Source organism: Equus asinus, chromosome 15 (assembly GCF_041296235.1).
Source record: "Equus asinus isolate D_3611 breed Donkey chromosome 15, EquAss-T2T_v2, whole genome shotgun sequence".
Classification (NCBI taxonomy): Eukaryota; Metazoa; Chordata; class Mammalia; order Perissodactyla; family Equidae; genus Equus; species Equus asinus.
The window spans coordinates 38,666,799-38,693,164 of record NC_091804.1 but is presented as its reverse complement, the minus strand read 5'-3'; the positions used below and the strand labels follow the sequence as shown (position 1 = coordinate 38,693,164).

The window sequence follows — 26,366 nt, the reverse complement described above, 5'->3', positions numbered from 1 at the left end:
TTTAGCCTAATGACCTAGCTTGGAGGGCTTTCTGTAAGCACATGTAGTGAACCTGAACCACACTCTGTCATTCAGGTGGGACGTTATTTACCGAATTAGAACCCTCTGTCGGCAGCTGTTAGGTGCAGCCTAAATGAATAGCTTTGAACCCACTCTTTCATTTTAATGGTATGTGCTACTGGATAATTGTTATAATTTGTGAGCTGGCGCGGGGTGAAGGGGGGCCGTCTATGTACTCCTTGAGATTATATATGACATAAAGTGCAAATACAATTTTCCCAACAGGTGCCCCCTAGCTTTCATCTAATTCTCAAAGGGACCTGTGATTTAGAAAAGGATGAGAACTACCATTCTACAGAGTAGAAGCTATTTCTTGCAACAAGAAGCTAATTTATCTGGGACCCCCTACGGTCCCCTTTGAGCGTCCATCTCTCCAGTAGCACTTCTACAGCACAGTTAAGAGTCAGGGTATGGGTTCAGGTAGACCCTGGTTTCAAAAACCTGAATTCCCAACTGCAACTTTGGAAAGTTACTCCACCTTTCCAAGCCTCTGTTTCTTTACCTGGAAAATGGGGATAACATCAGCTGCCTCATAGAGGTGTAGTGAATTGAATGAGACAGTGCTCAGTATACAGAATAGCTGGTACACAGTTAGTCCTCAATAAATAACTTTCAGTTCTAGGACATCAACAGAAAAGAACTTCTGGCAAGAATTTCCTTACTCCACATCCAGCTCCTCTACAAGCATAAAGATGCATTCCAACTCTATGTGGCACTGCCAAGTCAGTAGACTGGGGGTAGACTGTGCTATTGTGGGAAGAGACAGGAATAAAATATACAATTAGATTGGTTTCTTCCCCCTCCCAAAAAATACATCCTCCATTTGCTATCTTCTTTATGTGAAAGCTAATCAGCAAGAAGGGAGCCTTGGCTGACTGACAGGGACACTTAGGAAATAGCTATATAAGACCACCACCCCCAAATTTTTAGTTTTTCTTAATGTACAAATGACACAGACTTGTCAGAGTTTTAAACAATTTTTTTGACAAATAGAGAAAAGACAGACTAAGCCAGGACGACTTCTCACAAGGAAGGGATCTAAGGGCCACACCATGAACTTCTTCGGGCCACCACGGCTACTTCCTCCTCTTGTACCTATTAAGACATTAAGTAGAGTAAAGACCAACCCTAAGACCAGAAAGAGGCAGGAGGAGCTCCTTTCCCACGAAGTTTCTTTTCAATCCCAGTCAAAACCTCTGGCCCTCCAAACTGTAAACATTACCTGGATTTAGATTTAAAGTTACCGCCTCTTCTCTCGCGGGGCAAGCCCAACTGTTTCCTTTCTTCAAAGGAGGGGCTGTAGGTGAGAGAAGATGAGATGCTGACATGGCAAGCTGTTGGACAAACGGGCAATGTCTCACCCCCCAGCTCCTACACAAAGCAGCAGCAACACGGACGCATCATTTTCAGGGCCGGAGGTTCTAAGCCTGTGTCTGTTGCCACCTGATAATAGGGGTTTGTGGAAGTCAGGGCCCAGCTTTAAAACAAGACAGGAAGAGGCTCTTCCTTCTTGTGTAGATCATAAGACTACTTGGGAAGCTTAGTCTGTCCCCACCCCAACCCCGGCCCAGGGGATGTTAGGGAGACACATATTCCCAAGAGCAAACTAGGGTCCTTTGTTTTGGGTTCTATCACTCCCCTGAAAGAAAGCTCTATTTCTGAACCTAAAATGGGTTATTTCACCTCTAAGGCAGGAGGGCCTTAACATCTTTTTTTTCCTGTTCTCATTCTGGGCTCCACACATGGGCTGGGGGGGGCGGGGAGGTGGGCGACAGGAGTCCCTGAAATTATGTATTATAAAGCTATAGGTATGTGAGAGAATTGGGAGTAAGGAAGGAGGGAGAAGATTCACAGCTTTCATCAAAAATGATGATGACTTAAAAACCCTACCCAGCTCGATACTGTTTCAGGGCCTTCTTGCTCGTGTTGGTAAGTTCTTCATCAAATACAGATCTCTTCACCTGTTTTTGCTTCTTGGCTGTGCAGAGAGAACGGGTTAGACATGTCCTATTTGGCCCAAGCTCCTAAATCCCCTTAAGCTCAGGTTAATGGTTCCAAGTTCAGTGGCTGCTCTGCCCTGATGACTTATTGACATGGAGACAAGATATCTGATCTCGGCAGAAAAGGGATAAGGAATCAGAGGTACCAGGTGTAAAGAACCACTCCAAAGGGCGCTTACAGAGTCCAAAAGTGAAAGGGGCCACTTACACGTGAAATGCGCTGAAGACCATCTTGGCTCTGTTCTACCCTGACGTGCTCCTCCAAGCAGCAGATGGTAAGGACTTAGCTCCAGAGTCAGAAAGGCCTGGGTTCAACTCCTAGCTCTTCCCCACCAACCACAGGAGCCACTTCACCACTTACAGCCAATAAAAGGACAGCTGTACACACTGGTACATACTCATTACTCAGAAACATGCTCTTATCATCATCCCTCCAATTTTCTCCCTGATGACAAGCACAGGTTTGAGGGAGAACCTTCCTACCAGTTTCTACAGGCTCCCCATCTGCCTACCAGGGCCTCTCGATGGCTCCTCCTCAGGCATTGCTCGCGCCCGCTTGGCTCTGCGATTCCTCTTGGCCAGCCGCTCAGCAAACATCTGTGCCTTGAGGATTTCGAACTGGGACCTTTCCTCTGCCTGGGAGAAGGATGGCATGTGAGTGTGGAACAGACCAGGCAGCCCTCACCCACCCTCCAGGCTGGGGCCCAACTCGAAAGGGAAGCCTACTCACTGTCATCTCCCCCTTTTTCTTGGCATCCTTCACAAACTTCTTCCTTTTCTTCTTTCCTCTTAAGGCCAAGTCAAACTCCTGCAGAGCCTTGGCAACTGGGATGAGAAGAGAGCATGAGATTTCAGGTACTGTCTTCTATCTTTTTTTAAACTTACAATAAGAAGTGCACATGTTTTAAACTGGCACATAAGGACTTAAAACGAGAAGCAGTGATCACTTCTTCTGGTGGTCACCTTTATCTCCCTAAATAACATGCTTGCTTGTACTACTTCTCGATTAATCAATTTGAGACATTCATTATCTATCTACCTCCTTTTATGAAAGATGAGAATTTAGTTTTGCACTCCCCCACACCTTCCCACAATACAGTTGTAACTCTCTTTTTAACATAGAAACTTAACATACATACACCCTGATTTTTTGTCCCATCAAATACAGGCAGCATTTCTTAAATTGCTGGTACAACCTCTTTGGAGGGTAAATTTGCAATCCCTAACAAAATAAGAAACACACACACCCTCTGACCTATAATTCCACTTTTAGGAATTTCTCCTGCAAATCAAATATACTTGCTTAATTGTGAAAGGGCATCTGTATAAAGTTATTCACCACATCACTTGTTTATAATAGCAAAAGATAGGAAACAACCTCAGTGTCCCTCAATGGGGGACTAATTAAATAAATGATAAGCTACCCATATGATAGAAGACCATGCAGCCATTAAAAAAAGGGGGGGAAAAAAGTTGGCTATATGTGCCTATACAAAATGATCTCCAAGCTATAAAATTAATTGAAGAAAGCAAAGTATAGAACAATGTGAATTCATTTGTGTTTAAAAAAAGGGAGTGGGGGGCCAACCCCGTGGCCCCAGAAGGACCCACAACTAGAACATACAACTATGTACTGGGGGGCTTTGGGGAGAAGGAAAAAAAAAAGAAGACTGGCAATAGATGTTAGCTCAGGTGCCAATCTTTAAAAAAAAAAAAAAGGGGGAGGAGGGGGATATACATAAATATCTTCCTGACTTACTATTTTTTAATTGTTGCAAAATATATATCATTGGAGCCGGCCCCATGGCCGAGCAGTTAAGTTCACGTGCTCTGCTTCAGCGGCCCAGGGTTTCGCCTGTTCAGATCCTGGAGGTGGACATGGCACTGCTCGTCAGGCCAGGCTCAGATGGCGTTCCACATAGCACAACCACAAGGACCTACACCTAGAATATGCAACTATGTACTGAGGGGTTTTGGGGAGAAGAATTAAAAAGAAAAAAAAGATTGGCAACAGATTGTTAGCTGAGGTACCAATCTTTAAAAAAACAAAAAAATATATATATAAAAAATAAAATGTGCCATTTTACCCATTCTTAAGTGTACAATTCAGTAGCATTAATTACATTCACAATACTGTACAACCATCACCATTGTCTGTTTCTTTTCAAACTTTTCATCATCCCAAACAGAAGTTCTGCAACCATTAAGTAGTAACTGTCTCCCCCAAACCCTGGTAATGGCTCTACTTTCTGTCTATGAATTTACCTATCTAGGTAGCTCATATATGTGGAATCAAAAATATCTGTCCTTTTGTGTTTGGATTACTTCACTTAGCATGTATCAGAATGTCATTATGGCTGGATAACATTCCATCGTATGTACACACCACATTTTGTGGATCCATTCATCTGATGATGGACATGGGTTGTTTCCACCCTTTAGCTATTGTGAATAATGTTTCAGTGAACACTGGTGTACAAGTATCCATTTGAGTCCCTGTTTTCAATTCTTTTGGGTATAGACCTAGGAGTGGAATTGCTGGGTCCTATGGTAAGTCTGTTTAGCTTTTTGAGGAACCTCCCAGACATACTTTTTTCCTTCTTCCTCTCTTCTTTGGTCTGGAACCAGCTCCTCTCAGGCTCATGGTTTGGTCCCTCCTTGCCCTTCTCTAGGAGCCGCTTTGCTGTGTTGATCTGTGGGGACGGCAGAAGGATGCCTGTCATGAAACGTACATCAGATAATACATAACGTGGCAGCTGTAGGAAACCACAGCCTGCAAACGCTTGGGGCTCTGACAATATGTGTGGCAGACACAATACTTCAGACGGGCAGAGGGAGCAGGCCGCGACAGTCTGCTTACTGAGCAGCGCGGTGGACCAGAGCCCTCCTCACAGCCTCACCTGGGCTTCTGACTGTTGCATCTCTTTTTCCTCAGCTTCCAGTTGCAGAACTGCATACACATCTTTCTCCATTTTCTCAATCTTGTCCCGGAATTTGAGGATGACATCTCAAGGGAAGAGAACAAAAAAGACTAAAATAAACATGAATACTGTGCAGCTGATGAAAATAATGTAGATGTGTATTTAGTGATGTAAAAAATTGAGTTTTTATGTGTGACTTGTCTGCTTAACACCCCCCCTCAAAGGCTTCCTGTTGCTACTGGAATAAATTCCAAACTCCTAAGCGTGGCCCCTGCCCACCTCTCTGACCTTCTCCCTCCCCCTTGCTCACCATGCCCCAGGCCCTCTGGCCTTCCTACTCTTCTACTTGCACACCAAGTTTGTTCCCGCCTCAGAGGCTTTGCCCTGCTTTTCTCTGCTTGGCAAACTCTGTCTCCAGAGGGCTCATGGCTGCCTCATTCTTATCATGCAGGACTCAACTCAAACGCCATCTGTTCAGAGGCCTTTCCTGAAGAACTTTTCTAAAGTAAGTACCTCTCCTCCTATTGTTCTTGATCATGTCTACTATTAGCTCATTTATTGTGTCTCTTTCCCACCAGTCTATCAGCTAGTTTGTTTCTTGCAGTATCCCCAATACCTAGAACAGAATAAACAGCACCAGCACACAGCAATACTTAATAACTGTTTGCTGACTGAATGAATTAAATGAAAGAAAAACACACATACAAATGGAAAAAAGGTCTGAAAGGATATGCACCTAAATGCTAAGAGTGGTGAGTTCTTTCACATACAATTACAGTTTTGCACTTATTTTTATTTACTAACTTCCAACACTGAATACATTTTTTTTTTAAGATTGGCACCTGAGTTAACATCTGTTGCAATCTTTTTTTTTCCTTCTTCTCCCCAAAGCCCCCCAGTACACAGTTGTATATTCTAGTTGTAGGTCCCCCTGGTTGTGCTACGTGGGATGCCGCCTCAGCACGGCCCCATGAGTGGTGCCATGTCTGAGCCCAGGATCCAAAATGGCAAAACCCTGGGCCCCTGAAGTGGAGCACGCGAACTTAATCACTCGGCCATGGGGCTGGCCCCAGAATACGTATTACTTTTGTAATTTTAAAGAAGGATGTGCTTTATATGACCCCTATGGATGAGAAGAACAAAAAGAATGACAGATATCCAAAAAGAATGAGTGCTGACTTCCTCCCCACGTTCTGCCCCCCACCGAGAGGAAGCAGTAGTGGCTAATGGGAATTCTGCCCCAAGAAGAGGCCTTCTCTTCCCCAAAGGCTGGAAAATCCCTATGACTGGGGCACTTGGGGCACAAGTCTATCATTATTCCCTTTCACACACAGAGAGACTGAAGCCCAGATGAGGACAGACCTGCCCAGGGTCACTCAGCAAGGAAGCGGCTGAGCTTGGATTCAAATCTGGCTCCTGAGTACAAAGCACCTGCTCTCTTGACCCTCTGCCCCCTGCCCTGTCCCAAAGGATCTGATGAAAGACCATGCCCCACCCCTCACCCTGCACAGCTGCAGCAGTGCCTGCTCACCTTGAGGAAGTATCCGGGCCTTCACAGGGGCCTTGGCGGTCTTCACGATCTCCTTCAGCATCTTCCGCTCCTCTTCTCCCACCAGAGAGACCGAGCGCCCAGCCCGGCCGGCACGCGCTGTTCGCCCTACCCGGTGGACATAATGCTTGATGGTGTTGGGCATTGTGAAGTTGATTACCTGGAAGGTCAAAGTTAAGCACGAGTCAGACCTGGGAGTTGGGGAAATGGGGACACAAGGAGGCAAAACGACTGCCACCAAAGGTTCAAGGAAGATGGGGCCTGTTACCGTTTTGACTCCCTCGATGTCAAGTCCACGGGCTGCCACATCTGTGGCCACAAGGATGTCAATCTGTTCATCCTTAAAGCGCCTGGAAATAGCCACAAATAGATGTTTATCTGGATGCCCGATGCCAATAATGCTCTGCAAAAGCCTGAGCCAGCAAACGGAACACAAATCCTTTTGGACTCAAGCAGCACAGTACAGACTATCAGAGTGGGGATAGATCCTAAAAGTCAGCCATCTGCCACTTACACGCCCCTTTAAACATCCCATAACGTAGAGCAAACGCAGTTTTGTATACACCACCTGGAGCAGCAATTCCTATAAATATGAAAGTTTGGGAACCACAGAGCTGGACTATAGAAAGTAGCACATGCAAATGTCTCAGCATTCAAAACAGCCTTTCTTTAAAAATCAACTCTCAGCTGCCTATGACAACCTGGGAGAGGTGGAGAGTCTTGAAGGAGGAACCCTACCAGGTTGACTCTATTCTGAGAATTAAACAAGAAGTCACATGGAAAACACAGGGACTAGCAAAGTGAACGCTCAAGGAATGGCAGCTGGTTTGATTCCAAATCTCGTTCTATCAGACCCAGGTATGTTGAGACTACTCTGGAAAAGCTGTAGAGAACAGAATGTATGCTGGGTCTTCCCAAGTGAGAACTGCCTGCTGTGGCCCCACTCAGCAGCTCCCACTCAAGTCCTAGTGCACGAGTATCATCTTCCAGAAGCCTACAAAGTCAGAGTTCTGAATGTATCTAAGACATGACCTTACAGTGGTCAGACTATAACTGAATGTGTGTGGGTGAGGAAGACTGGCCCTGAGCTAACATCTGTTGCCAACCTTGTCTTTTTACTTGAGGAAAATTGTCGCTGAGCTAATATCTGTGCCAATCTTCCTCTATTTTATGTGGGACGCTGCCACAGCATGGCTTGACAAGTGGTACTAGGTCCGCACCCAGGATCCAAACCTGTGAACCCCAGGCCGCCAAAGCGGAGCACACGAACTTAACCACTCCAGCACCAGGCCGGCCCCTAGACTAAAATTTTTAAAGTGGGGATCTGTACTATCTGTGTCCTCTGCTGTTGCTCTAACATAACTTCTGAGTGGTATTTTCCCTCTTTCACATGAGAAGAGCCCTCACTGAAGGATGGGTGGGAGCCTCAGCCCCCTGACCGTTACCGGAGGGCCTCCAGCCGCTGTGTCTGTGACAGGTTGCCGTGGAGCTCGCCCACCTGCAGCCCCATGAGCCCCAGGAGGATGTGCATGCGGTGGGCCTGCTTCTTGGTCTGGGTGAAGAGCATCACGTGGTCAGTGAAGGTTCTTGTCAAAAGAGCTGGCAGGGAGAGAGGACTGAGTCAGCAGCCACCTCCAACACCTGCTCCTTCCTCGCCTGCAAAGTGGCTGCTGTGCCTGGCACTGGGGGAGACAGGCGAGGTCCTGGCCTCGTGGAGCTCATGTTCCACGGCAGAGGCAGAGAAGCCAATTCCCAGTTTGCAAGGGTGATTAATGCGGTGAGAGTAAAGGGAGGACAGGGAGGCAGCTTCGAGGCTGGCCTCACTGAAGGGGTGACATTAGGCTGAATGACAAGGCAGGCTCATCCACAAGATTTGGGGGAAGAGTCCAGGCAGAGGAAAGAGCAAACATAAAGGCCCTGAGGCAGGACGAGCTTGGTGGGCTTGAGAGAGTGAAAGCAGGCAAGGGTGGCTACAGCGCCATGAGCGAAAGCACCAAGGCTGGGACTGAAGAGGGCAGGGCCAGGTCCTGAAGGGTCTTACAGGACTTGCTAGGGAGTGTGGATTTTAGTCTAAGAACAATGGAAGACACCAGAGAGCTTTAAGTAGGGAAGTAACAGGAGTGAATGCTCGTTCACAGCTGAGCATTTTAAATGATCTGCACTGTGGAGAATGGATTACCAGGGGACAAGGGTGGAAGAATGACAGCCAAGTAAGAGGCTGCTGCAACAACTCAGGCCACAGACAGCAGTGGCCTAGACTAAGGGCCAGAAGGATAGTTGGGGGGAAGTGGCTGGGAGTTCAGCAGCACATAAAGAGGCCTGGATGGTGGGAGTGAGGTGAGGCAATACAGAAAGGGAGGAATGACTGATGGCGAGAGTGAAGGAGTGGATGAACGGCAGTACCACGCACTGGGTTAGGGGAGACCGGATGGAGGACATACTGCGGTACAACCCAAGCACTTCAGCATGGAACCCAAAAGGAAGCTGACCACCCTACTCTGCCCGGTCCCACCCCGGGCTTTCACCTGCTACGATGGCTTCCCGGTCTCCTTCCCGATTTGGCCGGATCCGAATGAACTCCTGCCGCAGGAAGGGGGCCACGTCCGTGTTGCTGTTCACAAATATCCGGACGGGATTCTTCAAGGAGACAGAAGCCAGATCTTTCACCTGCCAGGCACAAAGACAGGGATGTTCACCAGCCTGCCAGGAGGCAGTGAGCGAGGCATGCCTGTGCTCACCCCAGGCCACCCCCTCCAGCCCAGCCTGGGTCCCATGCACTACCCCTCCATTCACCCCGCCACGGAGAACCTCTGCGGCTCACCTCGTCCGTCATGGTGGCTGAGAAGAGCATGGTCTGGCGGTGGTGGGAACACATTCGGATGATCTCCTTCATCTGCTCCTCAAAGTACTCGTCCAGCATCCTGGTAAGCGAGGAAGGGAAGGAATCAAAAGAAATGGACTGAGCTGCCGTCTGTCGCAGTGAGACAGAAAACATCAGACAGGCAATGTTTGGTTGTTGTCATTAGTATGTTTCAGGATCATTTATTTACTTATTTTATCACTACTATTGTTATTTGACCCATCAAGACTCACCAAGAATTATCATTTTGTCACATTTGCTTTATCTTTTTTCTGAAGAATAGTTACAGACATCACAACACCTTAGCCCTAAACATCTCAGCACACATCCCCTAAGAACAATGACCTTCTCCTACATAACCACAATATCATTATCACACCCAAGAAACTTAAGTGTTTGAATAATATCTAAAGTACAGCTCATATTCAGATTTCCCCAACTGTCCCAAAAATGTCATTTTACAGCTGTCTTTTGTTTTTTCAGTCCAGGAAGGAAAGTTCCTATATTGCATTTGGTTGTCATGTCTCTATAATCTCCTTTAGTCTAGAAAAGTCCCCTCACCCTTTTTCACACTCTGCATTTGTCTATTTCCCAGGGACCGGATTCATCTGTCATCACTGGGAGAACGTGCAGAGGCGTGGCTGTGCACATCGCTCCTGCTCCATCAGGAGACGGATGGTCAGTTTGTTCCGGTACCACTGGTGTGAGTTTGATCACGTGGTTGAAGTGGTGTCTGTCTGCCAGCTCCCTCCACTGCAAAGGGACCGTTTTCTCTTCGTAGATAATATTAATCTGTGAGATTACTCTGACTCCAGTTTTTTCAACTGCCCCAACCCTTTAGAGTATTTCTCCCTCCAGTTGAGGATCAGATATCACATTATTGTGTCTCCTTGGACTCCTTAATCTGAAACTTCCACAGCCTTTCTTGGTCTTTTGAGACACTGAGATTTTTGAAGAATACAATTCCCTTCCCCTTTAAAATCTAAATCACATCACGTTCCCTTGGCTTTTAGAACAAGCTCCATCACCTCCTCCAGGCCGCAAGAATGGTTTGTTTGCACTGGGGGAGCTAATCGGTTATTCAACAAACACTTAATGAGCACTTGCTAGATACTAGACATGCCCGTGGACAATGAGATGTGGCAGCAAGCAACACAAAGCCGGCCCTGCATGAAGGTGATGTTCCAGAGGAAAGGAGGAACACAACCACCACGTGAGCCTTCAGCTAACAATGTGGGAAGTCAGAGACGTGCAGCACCTCAGAGAATGAAAGGCAGGGAGGGAGGGATGAGGCGGGGATGTGGGAGGAGGGCAGGAGCTGTTAAAGAGAGTGGCTGGCAAACACCCCTTAGATAAGTGACAACTGGAGCAGAAACCAGAGGAAATACAAGAGGTCATTCCAAGCTGAGGGAAGCACAGAAGCCCCAAGGTGGGGAAGTGTCGACAGCATTTACCAGCGGAGGCCTTGTACCAGGGGTGTGAAAAAAAAGAGAGAAGGATGACGCTGAGAACTTTGGCCTGAACAACTGGAAGCACAGAATCGCCTTTCACTGAGATGGGGAGAGAGAGGCAGGGGCAAATGGGATCAGAAGCCTGGTTAAGGACCTGCTTAGTTTTGAGATGCTTCAATTGGAGAGTAAATTTCAACAGGTTTTGGCGTTATTTGCGGCCTCCTTTCTCTCCTCCCACATCCATTATTGGTTGAGTTTATTGTGATCAGTCATGAAGGAAAGAGGTGAGCAGATGGGATATGTGTGAGAGAAAGGAAGAGAGAGAGGGAGAGAGAGAGAGAGAGGAGGGATGGAAGGAAGGAGAGGAGGAGTCCTCCACCCCAGTAACAGAGGCTGTTTGCTGAACCCTCACTATGCACCAGCACTTCACCGATGTTACTCCTTGAATCCTCAACACTGTGAGGTGGGTACTAGTCTTATCCCCCACTTACAAGCAAGGAAAGGTTTTGCCTTGAGAATCTAAATAACGTTTCCAAATAGCAGGAAGTGGCAGAGCCAGAATTTGACCTACCTTCCCTCTCAACTATCACATTACAGAAAGAGAGAAAGAAAGCAGGGTAATCCAGGCTAAGGATGGAGAGAGCAAACGTGAGCAGCTGAATTGGCACTGCAGACCAATGGCGATGGTGAGAGCCAGGAAAAATAATGCAGGATGGCAGGTTCCTGTCCAGGGGTGTGGCCCTTGGGACCTCAGAGCACCTGGGGCCCCACCATTTCAGGTGTACCTGTCAGCCTCATCCAGGATGAGCACCTCGATGCTGCTCAGGTGGAAGGAAGGGCAGTTGTGGAGGTGATCGATGAGCCGGCCCGGGGTGGCAATGAGGATGTCAGGCGCTGCCCGAAGAGCGGCTTCTTGAGACTTCACGTCCAGGCCACCTGCAAAGAGAAGAGCCCCACAAGGTGGCCACTTCTGTCACTGGTATTGACTGAGCCCTGTCACCTGCCAGGTCTCATATCAGATGCAGAGGAAAGAGCAGAGAATAAGATTGACAAAGGCCCCACTCACATGGATTTTACAATACGTTGGGAGAAACAGATTGTTTCATCACAATTGTGCTAAGTGTGAAAACCAAAAAAGACGGTGACACAAAGGCACTTCAGAATAGATTCAAACATCCAGGGATTGAGCGAAGCAGCTGAGAAAATCAATGTCTTCGTACATCACCTTTGACTGCCCATTGCATGCGAGGGTGAAATGAAGGTTAAATGACAATATATCATCAGAAAAATTCTGCCCCAAATAATCTGACTCACTATTCACATGAGGCAGAAATTATATCCTAAATTTGCTAAGTACCAAGAAAATTTTTTTCCCATAATTTCAAAGTTTCATTTTTCAAGGCTGGTTAAGTCTCATTCAAACCCTCTCCCCTCGCCCCCACTATGAATACACGTCATACAGTTTTTAAGTGGGTTCGATCATATAAAGGCTTTCCTGTCACCCTCAGATGCTGGGCCACACTGGTCCTCCGCCACATCCGGGTCCCTCAGAGGCGGGCAGCCCTCAGCCAGAAACTCACCCACAGCCAGGCAGGTGGTGATGCTGCAGAACTGGGCCAGCTGCTTGGTGACGGAGTGCACCTGGATGCCCAGTTCCCGGGTGGGAACCAGCACGAGCACGCGGGTTACTGGAGCCTGGCGGGGTTTGTAGATCAGACGCTCCAAGACGGGCAGGGCAAAAGCCGCAGTTTTACCTGGTGGGAAGGGCAGCAGGAAGCCATGAGGAGCGCTTCAGGCCCTTCACAGTTCAGGTTTGCACCTGAGCACAGAAAACTATGTATCTGCTCAGGGGGAAAGGAAGCAACTTATTTTTCACAAAACTTTTTTCTGTTTTCAAACCACATGGTCAGTGTAAAAAATCCGGGAAATATAAAAAAAATATGAAAATAGTAAAAATCACCTACAATTCAGCCAACTAGAGATAAACATTAACATAATGGTATCTATATCACCAATTTTTTTTAAATGGACAGAAATATAAAAATATAAATTTTAATGCAATAACACTACATATTCTGCTTAGTAACTTCCCCCTTTAAAAAAACATATTTTCCTATTTCTTTAAATACTCTTTACTTCTTTTAAATAGTTGCTTAGTATTCTATTACACGACTGTTTCTACTATATAATTAACTGCACTAACCTACAATGTTGTGATGAACATCCCTTTTACAAAACTTTACTCCTATGATGGGGGCCTATCGTGGCAGTGACAAAGGTCAGGGTCACAGAGATACCCTGCTAGGATACCCACGAGTCACAGTGAGTCTGGTGAAGGTAATCTTTATTTAATCCTATAAGGGTATCTTTTTCTTAAAAAGGGAAGTTACTAAACAGAATATATAGTGTTACTGCATTAAAATTTGTATATTTATAAGTATAAAATTTATATTTGCATATTTAGCAAAGTGGTCATCTGGTAAGTCGACCTAGAGCCGTTTCTAGGTTGAGCACCCTCCTTCCACCTCCTCTCCCCTCCCCAACTCCCTGTCCTTTTTACCTGTCCCAGTGGCTGCGCAGGCACAGATGTCCTTCCCCAACAGACCCACAGGTATGCACGCCTTCTGGATTGGGGTGGGCTGCTTGAAGCCCATGGCTGTAATGGCCTGAGGAGAAGAGAGGGTCCTTGTTCTAGGCACCGAGGATACAGCAGTAAACAAAAGAAATAAAAACCCTGCCTTCAGGAATCTTACAACTGGGTAGAAAAACAGCCCCCAAACCAACACACATCATATGGAGGTAAACGCTATGGAGAAAATACAGCAGTCAAGGGGGCAGAGTGGGCAGGTGGAAGGGAATGGTACGATTTACAGAGGGGGTGGCAGGAAGGCCTTATGGAGCAGGGGAAACTGAGTGGAACCCTGAAAGAGGCAAGGAGCACCACAAGCAGGTTTCTGAAAGAATCTTCCAGACAGAGGGAACAGCAAGTGCAAAGGCCCCAAGGAAGAAGATGCCTGACCTGTTTGAGCACCAGCAAGGAGGCCAGGGTGGCCAGAGCAGAATGAGTGCTAAGAGACATCTTCAGAGGGGACCAGAAGGGACAGGCCCTTATAGGCCAAGATAGAACTTCCTGCTAAACAGGGTTCTTTGGCAGCTGTGTGGACAACAGAGTTTAGGGAGGCCAAGAGCCCAGGTTAGGGCGAGGAGCCCAGTTAGGGGGCAAGTGCAATAATCCCATGGTTGCCAAAAGAAGCTACTACCTTCAGAAGAGGGCGGGACAGGTTCATGTCCTGGAATGAGAGGCTTTCATCATACTGAGACGCGTCTTCAAAAAATCCTCCTGCTTCCTACACCAGGAAAGCAAAAGACAGTGAGAATTTAGCAAAAAGGGCCCGAGAAAATTACCTGACCTTCGAATCCTTTCAGGTTGCAAAAACAAGCTGTACACTGTTTTCCAAGCCCATGCTCACCTGTCCTTTCTTCTTCTTCTTCTTCTGCTCCTTTACTTTGAGTGTATCTATGGAGAAAAACACAGCTGGTAATCAGGGCTCATACTTACTGAGCACTCGCACTCTGCTAGGCACTGTCCCAAGCGCTTGATGTGGCTGCCTCACTGAATCCACACAACCACCTGTCCTCAGGCTTATTTCACAGACGAGGACACTGGGCAGCAGTACAGGTACGGAACTCACCGAAGGCCAGACAGGAAGTAAACTCGGCAAGTTCCAGAGACCAGGCTCTCAACCACTACGCTACATTACAATGCCTTAACACTCATTTCTGCAAGAAGTATGTATGGAGCACCCACTAGGTGGCTGGACCCATCTGGGACATGGGGGAACCTATCACCCCAAATAAGTCTGAACCATGGAGCTGCCAGCAGCTGTGTGAGGCTGGAGAGGGCGAAAGAGGAAACTCTGCCTGCAAAGTACAATAACCCTAACAAAATCCCAAGAAAAAGGGAAGCGAAAAGAAAGGAATTCAACACGGAGCTCTTCAATTTAACTAGAGGGAAGAGCACAGGAAATGCTACAAAGTCAAAGGAGCGCCCAATTTCCCGTCCCTGTTTCTGGCAGCGCCGTTGCATCATCCACCTGCTTTGGTGAGGATGTTCTCATCAGCTGACGAGTAATCGGTCTCTGAGTCGTCATCTTCTGAGCCCGCCTCATCTTCCCCTTCAAGGTCTTCCTGCTCCTCAGGTTCAGAACCCTCCTTTGCTTCTTCCTCCATCTCTGACTTCCCAGACTTGGCTTCTTTATCCTGGAAAAAAATTATAATAAAGCAAGGCGACTACAAACTTCAGGAAATCCAAAACCTATTAGGAGCAACATTATGCCCTCCAGCCTGGGCAGAACGCTATGTGGGCTCCCGGTGGATATTTACAACACACACACAGCCTGCCGGCACCAGCAGCCGTGCAGCTCAGGCCTCAAGAGGAACAGTGGGGTGGTGCTGAGAGTAAAGCTCAGGGCTTCGCTACAAAGAAAAGTAATTGCTTCGCTTTCTCACCTCTGTTTTCCTTTTCTTTCGGACTTTCTCAATCTTCTCATCTAATGTAGTGGCTGCCCTCTGCAGATATAAATAAAGAGATGAGAAAGAAATACACACATGGGAAAGAGACAAAGCAAGCTTCCTCTGCGGGTCGGGTCTCAGATGCTAATATACAAAAAGCTTGTCTGTCCTTGGACAGATTAATCAATCCGTATATTATTCATTGCAAAAAGAAGATTAAATAAATGGTCTACTTATGAAAAAACTTTAAATTACCTGGAACCAATAGGAACATCCACATTTTAGAAGGTGTTTACTATTCAGAATGATACAATCACTAAGAGATGTCACATTGTATCTGAATGCTACTTGGAAAGACTCTTCCCCTTGCCTATCACACATAATTTAGCCTATTAATTAAAATGTTGAAATCCAAGCAAATTCAGGTAATGCTGGATATTGCTAAAACTTTAGAAATGGCAGGCCCCCTTTATGCATGCTTAAAGCACCCTGGACTTCTATGGCACTTACCACAACTACAATTAACTGTCACCATCTGTCTACTTATTTTCTACCCTGCCAGACTGTAAGCTTTATGAAACCAAGTCTTTAATTACATGGGGTCCATATGAAAATAAAGAAGAAAGAAATCCTCTCAAGATGACCTTGAAAAGGAAACACTGTTTTATTTCAATCAGAACAAGGGCCAGCAGCCTGGATTAAACTGCTCTGAGCAGGCAATATTGCTCTTTGAAGTGCACGAAATAGAAATAAGTTTCATGCATCTTCTAGCTTGATCACCAGATTCAAAGAAAAGCATGAGATCTTGGCAAACAAGCAAATGACAGTGACATTTGCAGCAGCTTTGGCTGTGCTGTGTGGGAACCAAGGACCCTCAATAGTGATGCCAGATGAGATCCCCTGGCAAGAGACAGAGAATGACAGTATCTGTGGGGCAAGGCTAGCTGTCAAAAAGACCACTACTAAGGATGTCTGCTAGATTGTTCTTTGTCATAAAGTGATGAAACAAAGGTTTCTTTCTAACATTCAAAACAAGGAGTGGACACCTAAAAAACAGACCATTTTAACATAGCTACGTCCATTTTTTTAAGTCAAGTAATTTATATGTAATGTGTGGTATTCCTAAACCATTGGACTGGTATTATCAGATTTCCTCTAACACTTTTTTGTTTGTTTGTTTGTTTGTTTTGAGGAAGATTAGCCCTGAGCTAACATCTGCCACCAATCCTTTTTTGCTGAGAAAGACTGGACCTGAGCTAATAATTGTGCCCACGTTTCTCTATTTTATATGTGGGATGCCTGCCACAGCACAGCTTGATAAGCAGTGCATAGGTCTGTGTCTGGGATTCAATCTAGCGAACCCCAGGCCACTGAAACAGAGTGCACAAACTCAACTACTACGCCACCAGGCCAGCCCCAACTAAGAGCTTTTTTTTACACTTTTTAACATCCACAAAATCAAAAAGGGTCTCTCTTGGGGCCGGCTCCGAGACCGAGTGGTTAAGTTCACGCGCTCCTGCTGCGGCGGCCCAAGGTTCAGATCCTGGGCGCGGACATGGCACCGCTCATCAGGCCACGTTGAGGCGGCGTCCCACATCCCACAACTAGAAGAAGTACACGCAACTAAGATATACAACTGTGTACAGGGGGCGTTTGCGGAGATAAAGCAGGGGAAAAAAAAAAAAAAGGAAGATTGGCAACAGTTGTTAGCCCAGGTGCCAATCTTTAAATAAAAAAATAATAAGGGTCTCTCTTAATACATATGCTGAAGATAGTCTGAGCTCACCATCTCCTCCTCCCAGAAAAGCTCCATGGACATTTTATAATGAAGGAATTAAGATATTTCTACTACTTTTAAATATCATCTATAGATCAATGAACGTGTTTGTAACTAAAGTCTGCAATAAATCCATTTTGCAACATATTATACTTTGGTTTTAATCAAGACTGTGGGTTATTTGTGACCACCTCTCCCCACCCCATCAAAACTACACACGTATTTCCAAAGGAGTTCCACTATCTGCTGAATGTAAATAGATGGAAAAAGGCAGCAAGGTCAGGGCTAGACCCCAAAACCGACTGTCCAACCCTAACAGCCCAAGGCCTGGAACTGCCTATCACTATCAGTCTCACCTTCTTCTTGAGCTGGCTCATGACGTCAGCCATGGCCCAGCTGCCATCATACATCCCCTCCTTCTCGGTGAAAACGAAGTCAGGGTTGAAATCAGCACTGCGGTTCTTCTGCAAGGCTTTCTGCTTTCTGCCCAGCACAATGGGCCCCTGGGAAAAGAGAGAAGCAGGGTGACTATGGGACTGAGATGAAAGAACACTAGAAAAGGACGAAAGAAACAAGGGCACCCAATAAGACAACAGACATATACAAGGCAAAATTATTTATTTATTTATGTTGCTGAGGAAGATTCGTCCTGAGCTAACATTCATTGCCAATCCTCATCTTTTTTTGAGGAAGATTAGTTCTGAGCTAACATCTGCTGCCAATCCTCCTCTTTTTGCTGAGGAAGACTGGCCCTGAGCTAACATCCATGCCCATCCTCCTGTACTTTATACGTGGGATGCCTACCACAGCATGGCTTTTGCTAAGCGGTGCCATGTCCACACCCGGGATCCGACCCTGTGAACCCCGGGCTGCCAAAGCAGAACATGCGCGCTTAACCGCTGCGCCACTGGGCCAGCCCTGGATATTTCTTGAACACAAATCAAGATAAATTCTTTAAGCAAATCAGAATTGGGTTAATGAAGAGGAGGGTGAAGCGGAATGTGCGCACTTAACCTCTGCGCTACCAGGCCGGCCCCACAAGGCAAAAATTGACAGATGACAAGAAACTGACCAGTCTACAATCGCCATGGGAGATTGTAACACACTTCTCTCAGTAACTGATAGATCAAGCAGACAAAAAATGAGTCAGTATAAAATCTGAACAGCACAATTAATAAGCCTCACTCCAATGAACACAGAGAGAACACTGCGCCCACTAGTAGAGAACGTGCATGCTTTCTGAGCACACATGGAATAGTTGCAAAAACTGATCACGCAGTAGGCTTCGAGCAAATCTTCAATAAGTTTCAAAGAATCAATATTACACAGACTATTCTCCGACCACAATTCAATTAAGTTAGAAATGAATAAAAAAAAGATAACTTTAAAAACCCATACATTGGAAACTAGAAAGGAAGGAGAACTGCCTGAACTATGGCTTCGGAAAAAGAAATTGAGAAGAAAAAACCCCAAGAACTAAAAAGTGCTGTACTGACTTTTTCTTCTTACTTGAGTTAAACAATCTCACAAGAACTCTGACGCTAAACTTCATTATTAGTAATGATCATACATCTTTTCTCAGGTACCTAGTTTAACTCTCAATAGTTGTATAGCACTTCACACCTGAAGTTTTGCATTATCATTTGCCATATTTGCTTCAGTCCTTTTTTATGATAGTTTTCCATGAAGAAATGAAAAGATCATTCTGGCTGCTAAGTGGAGAATGCACTAGAGGAAGCGGGCAAGAGAAACAGCAGGCGACCAGATATGTTAGAATTGTGGGTATCCAGGCACAAGATGGCAGAGGCCTGGTCTAGAGGGGGAGCAGTGTGGATGGAGAGAGGGGGAGAAGCTTCAGAGAGATTCCTGAGCTAGCCTGCAGAACACAGGAGGGAGCAGCTGTCAAGGACGACCCCAGTGTTTCTGGCTCCAGACGGAGCAGGTTAAGAGGATAAGGGAGACCAGAGTTCAGCTTTGGAGAAGGTGAATTTGCAGAGGCCATGGGACACCCAAACGGAGGTGTCGGTAGGCAGAGGAAGCCGCAGAGGGGAAACTCCGCAGGCTGGATCTTTGAAGGGTGGGCATCTTTTTCATCACCCTTTTTAATCGCCATAGCGCTTAATGTCTGTAACCTCCCCCCAACATAAGCTTCAGGAGAGTGCTGTCCTTGCCCATCTTGTTCACTGCCGTCTCCCAAATGCTTAGGTGTAGCAATTTAAGTATTCAATAAACACCGGCTTAAGGAACGAATGGATACCCACGGCTCCTTGAGCCGGAACCAGGACGGGCTTCACCTCTGGATCTCTATTACACAAGGCCCAGATCAAACACCAGTTCACCGAATGGGTATTGAGTTCACTAAAGCGACACGGAATGTCACCGGCACAGGAGCGGAGGTGAAGAAAAGCTAGTGGGGAACAAACTGAGGAAGATCTTGGGGTCCCGGTGAGACCCTTCCAGGGAGACCTGCCGGCCTGGCAGGGGATGCTGAGGATCTGGGAGCAGGGACCTGAGGAATCACGGGGAAGGGAAGCAGTCAAGGAGACTTGACCGCCCGCCGCCGCGCCCCCTCACCCCCCCCACCCCCCCCACCCCCGATCGGCTCATACCTCCTCCTCTTCTTCTCCGGAGTCAGACTCGGGCTCCACCGCCACCTCGTCATCCTCGCCTATGGTCGGGATCAAACCCAGCTCCTCCAGCATGCTGCCGCAGCGGCCACTTCCGAAAACGAGCACGGCGCCGGGGCCGGCCCTTAGTTTCCCGAGACCTCCTCGTCGTCACTGCGCATGCGTCATACGTCACTTCCGTTTTGAGAGAGCCCCGCCGTGCACTCTCCGCCGAACCTTAGAGCGCGCGCGCGGCAGTCGGGGGCGTGGTTTCACTGTCCGAGATCAAGGGGCGGGGCTTTGTCTTAAGTAAACGTCATTATCTTGGGGCTCAGAGGACAGTGAGAGCGCTGGGGTGTGCGAGGTTCGAGGGAGAAAGTCTCAAGAGGTGCGTGGATAAACTGTGTGTGTTTATGCACAAAAAATTGTGGAACAAGAAACAATAAACTGTGCGCCGTGATTGTCTCTTGGGTGGTAGAATTTTGAGTGATTTTTATTTTCTTCTTAGATTTTTTTCCACAAAAAACATTTATTTTCATAAAAAAGAAAAATATTAAAAACAAGAATAGCTAACACATAACATTTACTATGTGCCAAGTCCTGATCTAAATACACTTGTACATGTGTTAACTAATTTAATCCTCACAGCAGCCCTAGCAGGAAGTACGATTACTATTACAATTTCACAGAGGAGGAGACTGAGGCACAGAGAGGTCCCCAGGTCACACAGCCAGTTAGTAACAGAGCCAAGATGATAACCTAGGCAGTGGCTCCACGGTCCTTAGGAAAATAGGTCTCAGAGCTTACCGGGAACTTTTCCTCTCCTTTCTGTTTGGGGGGAAATCTTACTCACTCCAAAACCCACCTCATGATTACCACCTCTAGGCAACTTTCCCTAAACACCACCTCCTACATGAACTCTCCCTGGACTACCCATCCTCCCTCATAGCTGTTTGCGCCTTCCATAGCAACACTTTCAATTTGCAACAGAGTTGTAGTTGTAACACAAACGTAGGCTCAATTGTCTTTTTGGTTTTTTGCAATTTTAACCTTTTTAAGTGTACAATTCAGTGGCATTAATTACATTCACAATGTTGTGCAACCATGGCTACTGTGTGTCTCCAAAACTTTTTCATGAGCTCGAACAGAACCTCTGGAACCATTAAGCTATAACTCCTTGTTCTCTCTCTCCCCAGTCCTTGGTAAGCTGTAATCTACCTTCTGTTTCTATGAATTTTCCTGTTCTAGATATTTCATATAAGCTAAATTATACAATATTTGTCCTTTTGTGTCTGGTTTATTTCCTTTTTTCCTCCCCAAAGCCCCAGTACATAATTGTATATCCTAGTTGTAAGTCCTTCTACTTCTTTTATGTGGGACACTGCCTCAGCATGGCGTTGATGAGCAGTGTGTAGGTCTGTTCCCAGAATCCGAACCGGCAAACCCCAGGCTGGGGAAGCAGAGCGCACAAACTTAACCACTAACGCCACCAGCCTGCCCATGGCTGGCTTTTTATACTTAACACATGTTGTCAAGGTTCATCCATGTTGTAGCGTGTATCAGAACTTCATTACGACTGAATAATGTTCTGTTGTGCATATGTACCACATTTTGTTTACCCATTCCTCTGTTGATGGACATTTGGTGGTTTTCACCTTTGGGCTATTGTGAATAATGCTGCGGTGAACACTGGTTTACAAGGATCTGTTTGAGTCCCTGTTTCCGATTCTTTGGCGTGTATACCTAGGGGTGAAATTGCTGGGTCATATGATAATTCTATGTTTAGCTTTTCAAGGAACCACCAAACTGTTTTCCATAATGGCTGCACAATTTTACATTTCCACCAGTAATTTATGAGGGTTCCAATCTGTCCACCTCCTCACCAACACTTGTTTCTTTCCTTTTTTAAAAATTTATTATAGTCTTGGGGGCCGGCCGGGTGGCGCAGTGGTTAAGTTTGTACGTTCTGCTTTGGCGGCCCAGGGTTCACCGGTTCAGATCCCCGGTGCAGACATGGCACTGCTCATCAAGCCATGCTGTGGCAGGCATCCCACATATAAACTAGAGGAAGATGGGCACAGATGTTAGCTCAGGGCCACTCTTCCTCAGCAAAAAGAGGAGGATTGGCGGCAGATGTTAGCTCAGGGCTAATCTTCCTCAAAAAGAAAACATAAAAAACAAAATAAATTTATTATAGCCTTGGATGTCTTTTAGTGGTGGTTGTGATGGTGCTGAGCTTCATGTCCTGGCTTCAGATGCAGAGTTTTGTGAATGAAGAACACCTACCACTTTATTGAATGTTGGTTCCTAGGCCAATGTTTCTTTACCTACAGATCATAATGGAAGGATACCCCTCATAAACACAAAAAGCCGGGAGCCGGCCTGGTGACGCAGAGGTTAAGCTTGCACGTTCCGCATTGGCGGCCCGGGATTTGCCGGTTCGGATCCCGGGTGTGGACCCATGCACCGCTTGGCAAGCCACGCTGTGGTAGGCATCCCACATATAAAGTAGAGGAAGATGAGCACTGATGTTAGCTCAGGGCCAAACTTCCTCAGCAAAAAGAGGAGGATTTGCAGATGTTCACTCAGGGCTAATCTTCCTCAAAAAAAAAAAAAAAAAAACACACACACACACACAAAAACCCTCTCCTAAGCACACAAACACAAAATTTTTAATATAATTACAGGGGCCTCATCAGCCTCCTGAAGTCCATCCAGTCATCCCAAGTGAGAACCCTTATTCCGGACAATGGACAGCAGAGGCTCAATCTGATTCACCTTCTGTGCACTTCTCTTCACCTTTCTCAACTGGATGTCTGCAACAGCCTCCCACTGGTCTCCCTGAGTCCACTCTTGGCTCCCTTCAGTCCATTCTCCACACAACAGAGAGATCTTTTTTTTTTTTTTTGAGGAAGATTAGCCCTGAGCTACCATCTGCCAATCTTCCTCTTTTTGCTGAGGAAGACTGGCCCTGAGCTAACATCTGTGCCCATCTTCCTCTACTTTCTATGTGGGACGCCTGCCACAGTGTGGCTTGCCGAGCAGTGCCATGTCCGCACCCGGGATCCGAACCAGTGAACCCCAGGCCACCGAAGCAGAATGTGCAAACTTAACTGTTGTGCCACCGGGCCAGCCAAAGAGAGAGATCTTTTAAAAACCCAAATCAGGGGCTGGCCCAGTGGTGCAGCGGTTAAGTGCGCATGTTGTGCTTTGGCAGCCCGGGGTTCACCGGTTCGGATCCCAGGTGCGGACATGGCACTGCTTGGCAAGCCACGCTGTGGCAAGCGTCCCACATAGACAGTAGAGGAGGATGGGCACGGATGTTAGCTCAGGGCCAGTCTTCCTCAGCAAAAAGAGGAGGATTGGCAGATGGTAGCTCAGGGCTAATCCTCCTTGGAAAAAAAATAAAAATAAAAAAATAAAAATAAAAACCCAAATCATATTGCCTTGGTCCCCTGCTTAAACATTACAACGCACTTAGAATAAAATCCTGACCCCTTCTTGTGGGCACCACAATCTAGTCCGTGCTCACCTCCACAGCTCACCTCCAGAGCTACAGGCACTCTCCCTCTTGTTCCCCACACTCCAGCTGCACTGGCCTTCTTCCTGTTACGCAAGCTGATCTTGTTCTCACCTTAAGGGCTTGATGCTGACTGTTCCCTCTGCCTGGATTGCTGTTCCCTCCACTCACTTCTTGACTGGCTCTTTCCCGTCCTCAGGTTTTAGCTCAAATGACACCTCTTTGGAGAGTCTTTCTCTGACCACCCCGTGAACCAGTAGCGCCCATCTTGCAGTCACTCTCTGTCCCTCCCTTCTTTGGTTTTCCTCATAGCAGTTGGCGCTCTGATGAACTTGTTTATAGCCTGTCTCACTAGCTGTGAGCTCCAGAGGCTGAGAGCCTTGTCTGTCTTGCTCCCTGCCGTATCTCTGGTGCCTAGTACAGTGCTTGGCACATCACAGGCGTTCAGGAAATGCTAGATGAAGAAAGGAGTGAGTGAGTGTTTTTATGTGTTTTGGAATCGTTTGCAGATGTATATCAAGTCCGGATGTCAATGTTTGCTCAACTCCAATAGGCCTTATGTCGACCCTGGCTCCCTCCACCCTGACCTGAGCCCTGGAGGGCAGGAACCCGGTCCAACTCACCCTGGCACCTTGGAGCACTTCTGTAGGTGCGCAGTCTATAGCGAAGGACCGGCATTTTAAATTTCCAATCCATTGCAGACTGGTACTTTTGTAAAAGACAATAAAAATGTTGTGGCAATGTCAGTTTGCTAGAAAACTTTATGAAAACTTATTCTCAACGCCTCTGCTTATGTTGTCCTGAGCAGGTAATAAACAGTTTACAAATGGGCCCGAGTTGCAGGCCGCATTAGAGTCACGCCGCCTTAGAGCTCGGCACAGCACGTGGGGGGCGTTGGTGTTTAGAGCACTGCCTTGAACCCTTAGAAAACCAGACAACAACGTTACATGGGGTTAAAGGCAAAGCTGGAGACGAATAGGCTTTGTTTATGCAAAACATAGTAATTGCCAGTTGTCAGAGCAACGCTGACCATTGGAACTTTCTGCAGCAATGAAAATGTTTTGTTTCTGTGCTGTCCAATTTGGTAGCCACTAGCCTATGGAGCGCTTGTCAGGGAGCTAGTTCAGGAACTGAGTTTTCAATTTTTATTTTAATTGATTTAAACCGGCTGGTGGCAAATGCTTTTGATAATGCAGTTATATCAAGTTATATCTCGGTAAACTCGATGCTTCCATCTCCTTTAGCATCTGATACCAATCAGGTTCCAAGCTCTATCTATTCTACTGCCTAAATATTGGTCCAGTCAGACCCCTTCTCCATCCCCCAGCTCAATGGATGACAACAGTGTTCAAGGAGTCATGCATCCTCGATTTCTCCATCTCCCTCAGTCCTGCCTCCCCAACCTCCAATTCATCACCATATTCTGTCAATATTACCTCCTAAGCATCTTAGACGTATACTACAAATAGAGGCCTGAACTCCTTCTATTTCTCTCCATCTTCAGTATCAACTTTTCCTCTCACCTGGACGGTAGCGTCGTACCCAGCTTCCCTCCAACCAGTCTGGTTCACCATTCCCACCCTCAGTACCCCACTGGAAAGCCTTGAGTGGCTTCGCATTGTTTTGGGGGATAAGGGCAAACCTCTCCCTTCTCCGGGGCCTACAAGTCCCTCCTTGGTCTGGTCCCCTTCCCACTGCCAACCCCCAACTCAGGCAAACTTCTCCTCTTTTTTTTTTTTTTTTAAGTAAAAGGCTTTCATGATTAATGCAATTCTCCTTTGGAGCATCAGGCACAATTTCAGTTTTACTTTCATTTGTAGCGAGTGGATTAATGGTCTCCTCGACTAGGTAATCAGCTCCACGAGGACCAAGATTAGGTCTCTTTTTCATTCAACATTTTATTCCACCACCTGGCACAGTGATAGTGTTCAATAAATATTTGTTGTCAGAGTGGTTAAGGTTGCATCTTCTCCAAGCAGCTCTCTAGATTCAAACCCTGATTCCACCTCTTCTTAGTTGTGGCTTTGGCAAATTAACTTCTCTGTGCCTCAGTTTTCTCACCTGTAAAATGGTAATAGAATAACATCTACCTCGGGGCTGGCCCCGTGGCCGAGTGGTTAAGTTCGCGCGCTCCGCTGCAGGCAGCCCAGTGTTTCGTTGGTTCGAATCCTGGGCGCGGACATGGCACTGCTCATCAGACCACGCTGAGGCAGCGTCCCACATGCCACAACTAGAAGGACCCACAACGAAGAATATACAAAACAACTATGTACGGGGGGCTTTGGGGAGAAAAAGGAAAAAATAAAATTAAAAAAAAAAAGAATAACAACTACCTCTTAGAGTTGTTAGATTACATGATTTACAACAGCTGTTGGCATGTGGTAAGCACTTGATAATGTCAGTTATTATTTTTAAATGAATATATATAGTTATTAAATAAATGGATATATATGCTTTGCTATAGAACTCCCTGCTGGATCTGCCAGTAGGGGGCGCGGGTGAGAGACTGGAGGGCAGAAGGAGGTAGAAAGGACTTGCTCTTTGCTTCACATTCCTGTGAGTGTCATTCCAACAGCTCTTCTTCCTGGAAGTGGTCATTCATTCCAATTTGTGGTTGATTCTAGTTTGCAGTTTATTTTTTACTTTATTGGGTTTTTTTGAGGAAGATTAGCCATGAGCTAACATCTGCCAATCCTCCTCTTTTTCCTGAGGAAGACTGGCCTTGAGCTCATATCCATGCCCATCTTCCTCTACTTTATATGTGGGACGCCTGCCACAGCATGGCTTGATGAGCAGTGCCATGTCCGCAGCCGGGATCCAAACCGGTAAACCGCAGGCCGCCAAAGCAGAATGTGCACACTTAACCACTGCACCACTGGGCCGGCCCTGCAGTTTATTTTTCTTTTTAATGCTCACAGAACCAGCTTCTTTGCAGCCACTCAGAGCACCAGCGACCACTGAGCAACACCTCCTCCACCATAGCTCGGGTCTCAGACCCCTGGGAACTTCCTCTGGGCTCAGAGGCATCTGGTTGGTTGGTGTCTCTGTGGAGCTCTGAGCTTCAGCTGCTTAGGATCCCTTCTCTAAATTTCTCAGTTTTAATCATTCCA

At 46.6% G+C, this 26,366-nt stretch overlaps 1 protein-coding gene and 1 long non-coding RNA gene across 5 annotated transcripts; one reads left to right on the top strand and one right to left on the bottom strand.

Moving 5' to 3' along the window:
* Nucleotides 1-999: 999 nt before the first annotated feature.
* DDX27 (DEAD-box helicase 27) lies at nucleotides 1,000-19,947 on the bottom strand. 4 transcript variants are annotated; one of them, XM_044748692.2, is made up of 21 exons: nucleotides 19,740-19,947; nucleotides 17,487-17,633; nucleotides 15,351-15,410; nucleotides 14,936-15,101; nucleotides 14,312-14,358; nucleotides 14,102-14,188; nucleotides 13,402-13,507; nucleotides 12,422-12,595; nucleotides 11,627-11,777; nucleotides 9,352-9,451; nucleotides 9,056-9,197; nucleotides 7,976-8,129; nucleotides 6,799-6,880; nucleotides 6,513-6,690; nucleotides 4,961-5,067; nucleotides 4,651-4,753; nucleotides 2,791-2,885; nucleotides 2,573-2,696; nucleotides 1,951-2,038; nucleotides 1,283-1,357; nucleotides 1,000-1,155 (listed from the first exon to the last, which is right to left on the bottom strand). In XM_044748692.2, exons 1-21 carry the CDS (start codon nucleotides 19,830-19,832, stop codon nucleotides 1,137-1,139), a joined length of 2,298 nt encoding a protein of 765 aa, XP_044604627.1. In that variant the 5' UTR covers nucleotides 19,833-19,947; the 3' UTR covers nucleotides 1,000-1,136. The 4 variants fall into 4 exon arrangements, 2 of the variants coding, with proteins under 2 accessions (XP_044604627.1, XP_070342207.1); XR_011494666.1 differs by having other exon boundaries at nucleotides 1,023-1,155; nucleotides 4,651-4,776; nucleotides 19,740-19,935; XM_070486106.1 differs by lacking the exons at nucleotides 1,000-1,155; nucleotides 1,283-1,357; nucleotides 1,951-2,038; nucleotides 2,573-2,696; nucleotides 2,791-2,885 and adding an exon at nucleotides 3,884-4,023 and having other exon boundaries at nucleotides 19,740-19,941.
* LOC139040335 (uncharacterized) lies at nucleotides 2,780-10,192 on the top strand. Its single transcript, XR_011494668.1, has 3 exons — nucleotides 2,780-2,915; nucleotides 5,433-5,486; nucleotides 9,986-10,192. It is a non-coding gene; the product is annotated as an uncharacterized lncRNA (long non-coding RNA).
* Nucleotides 19,948-26,366: the final 6,419 nt, after the last annotated feature.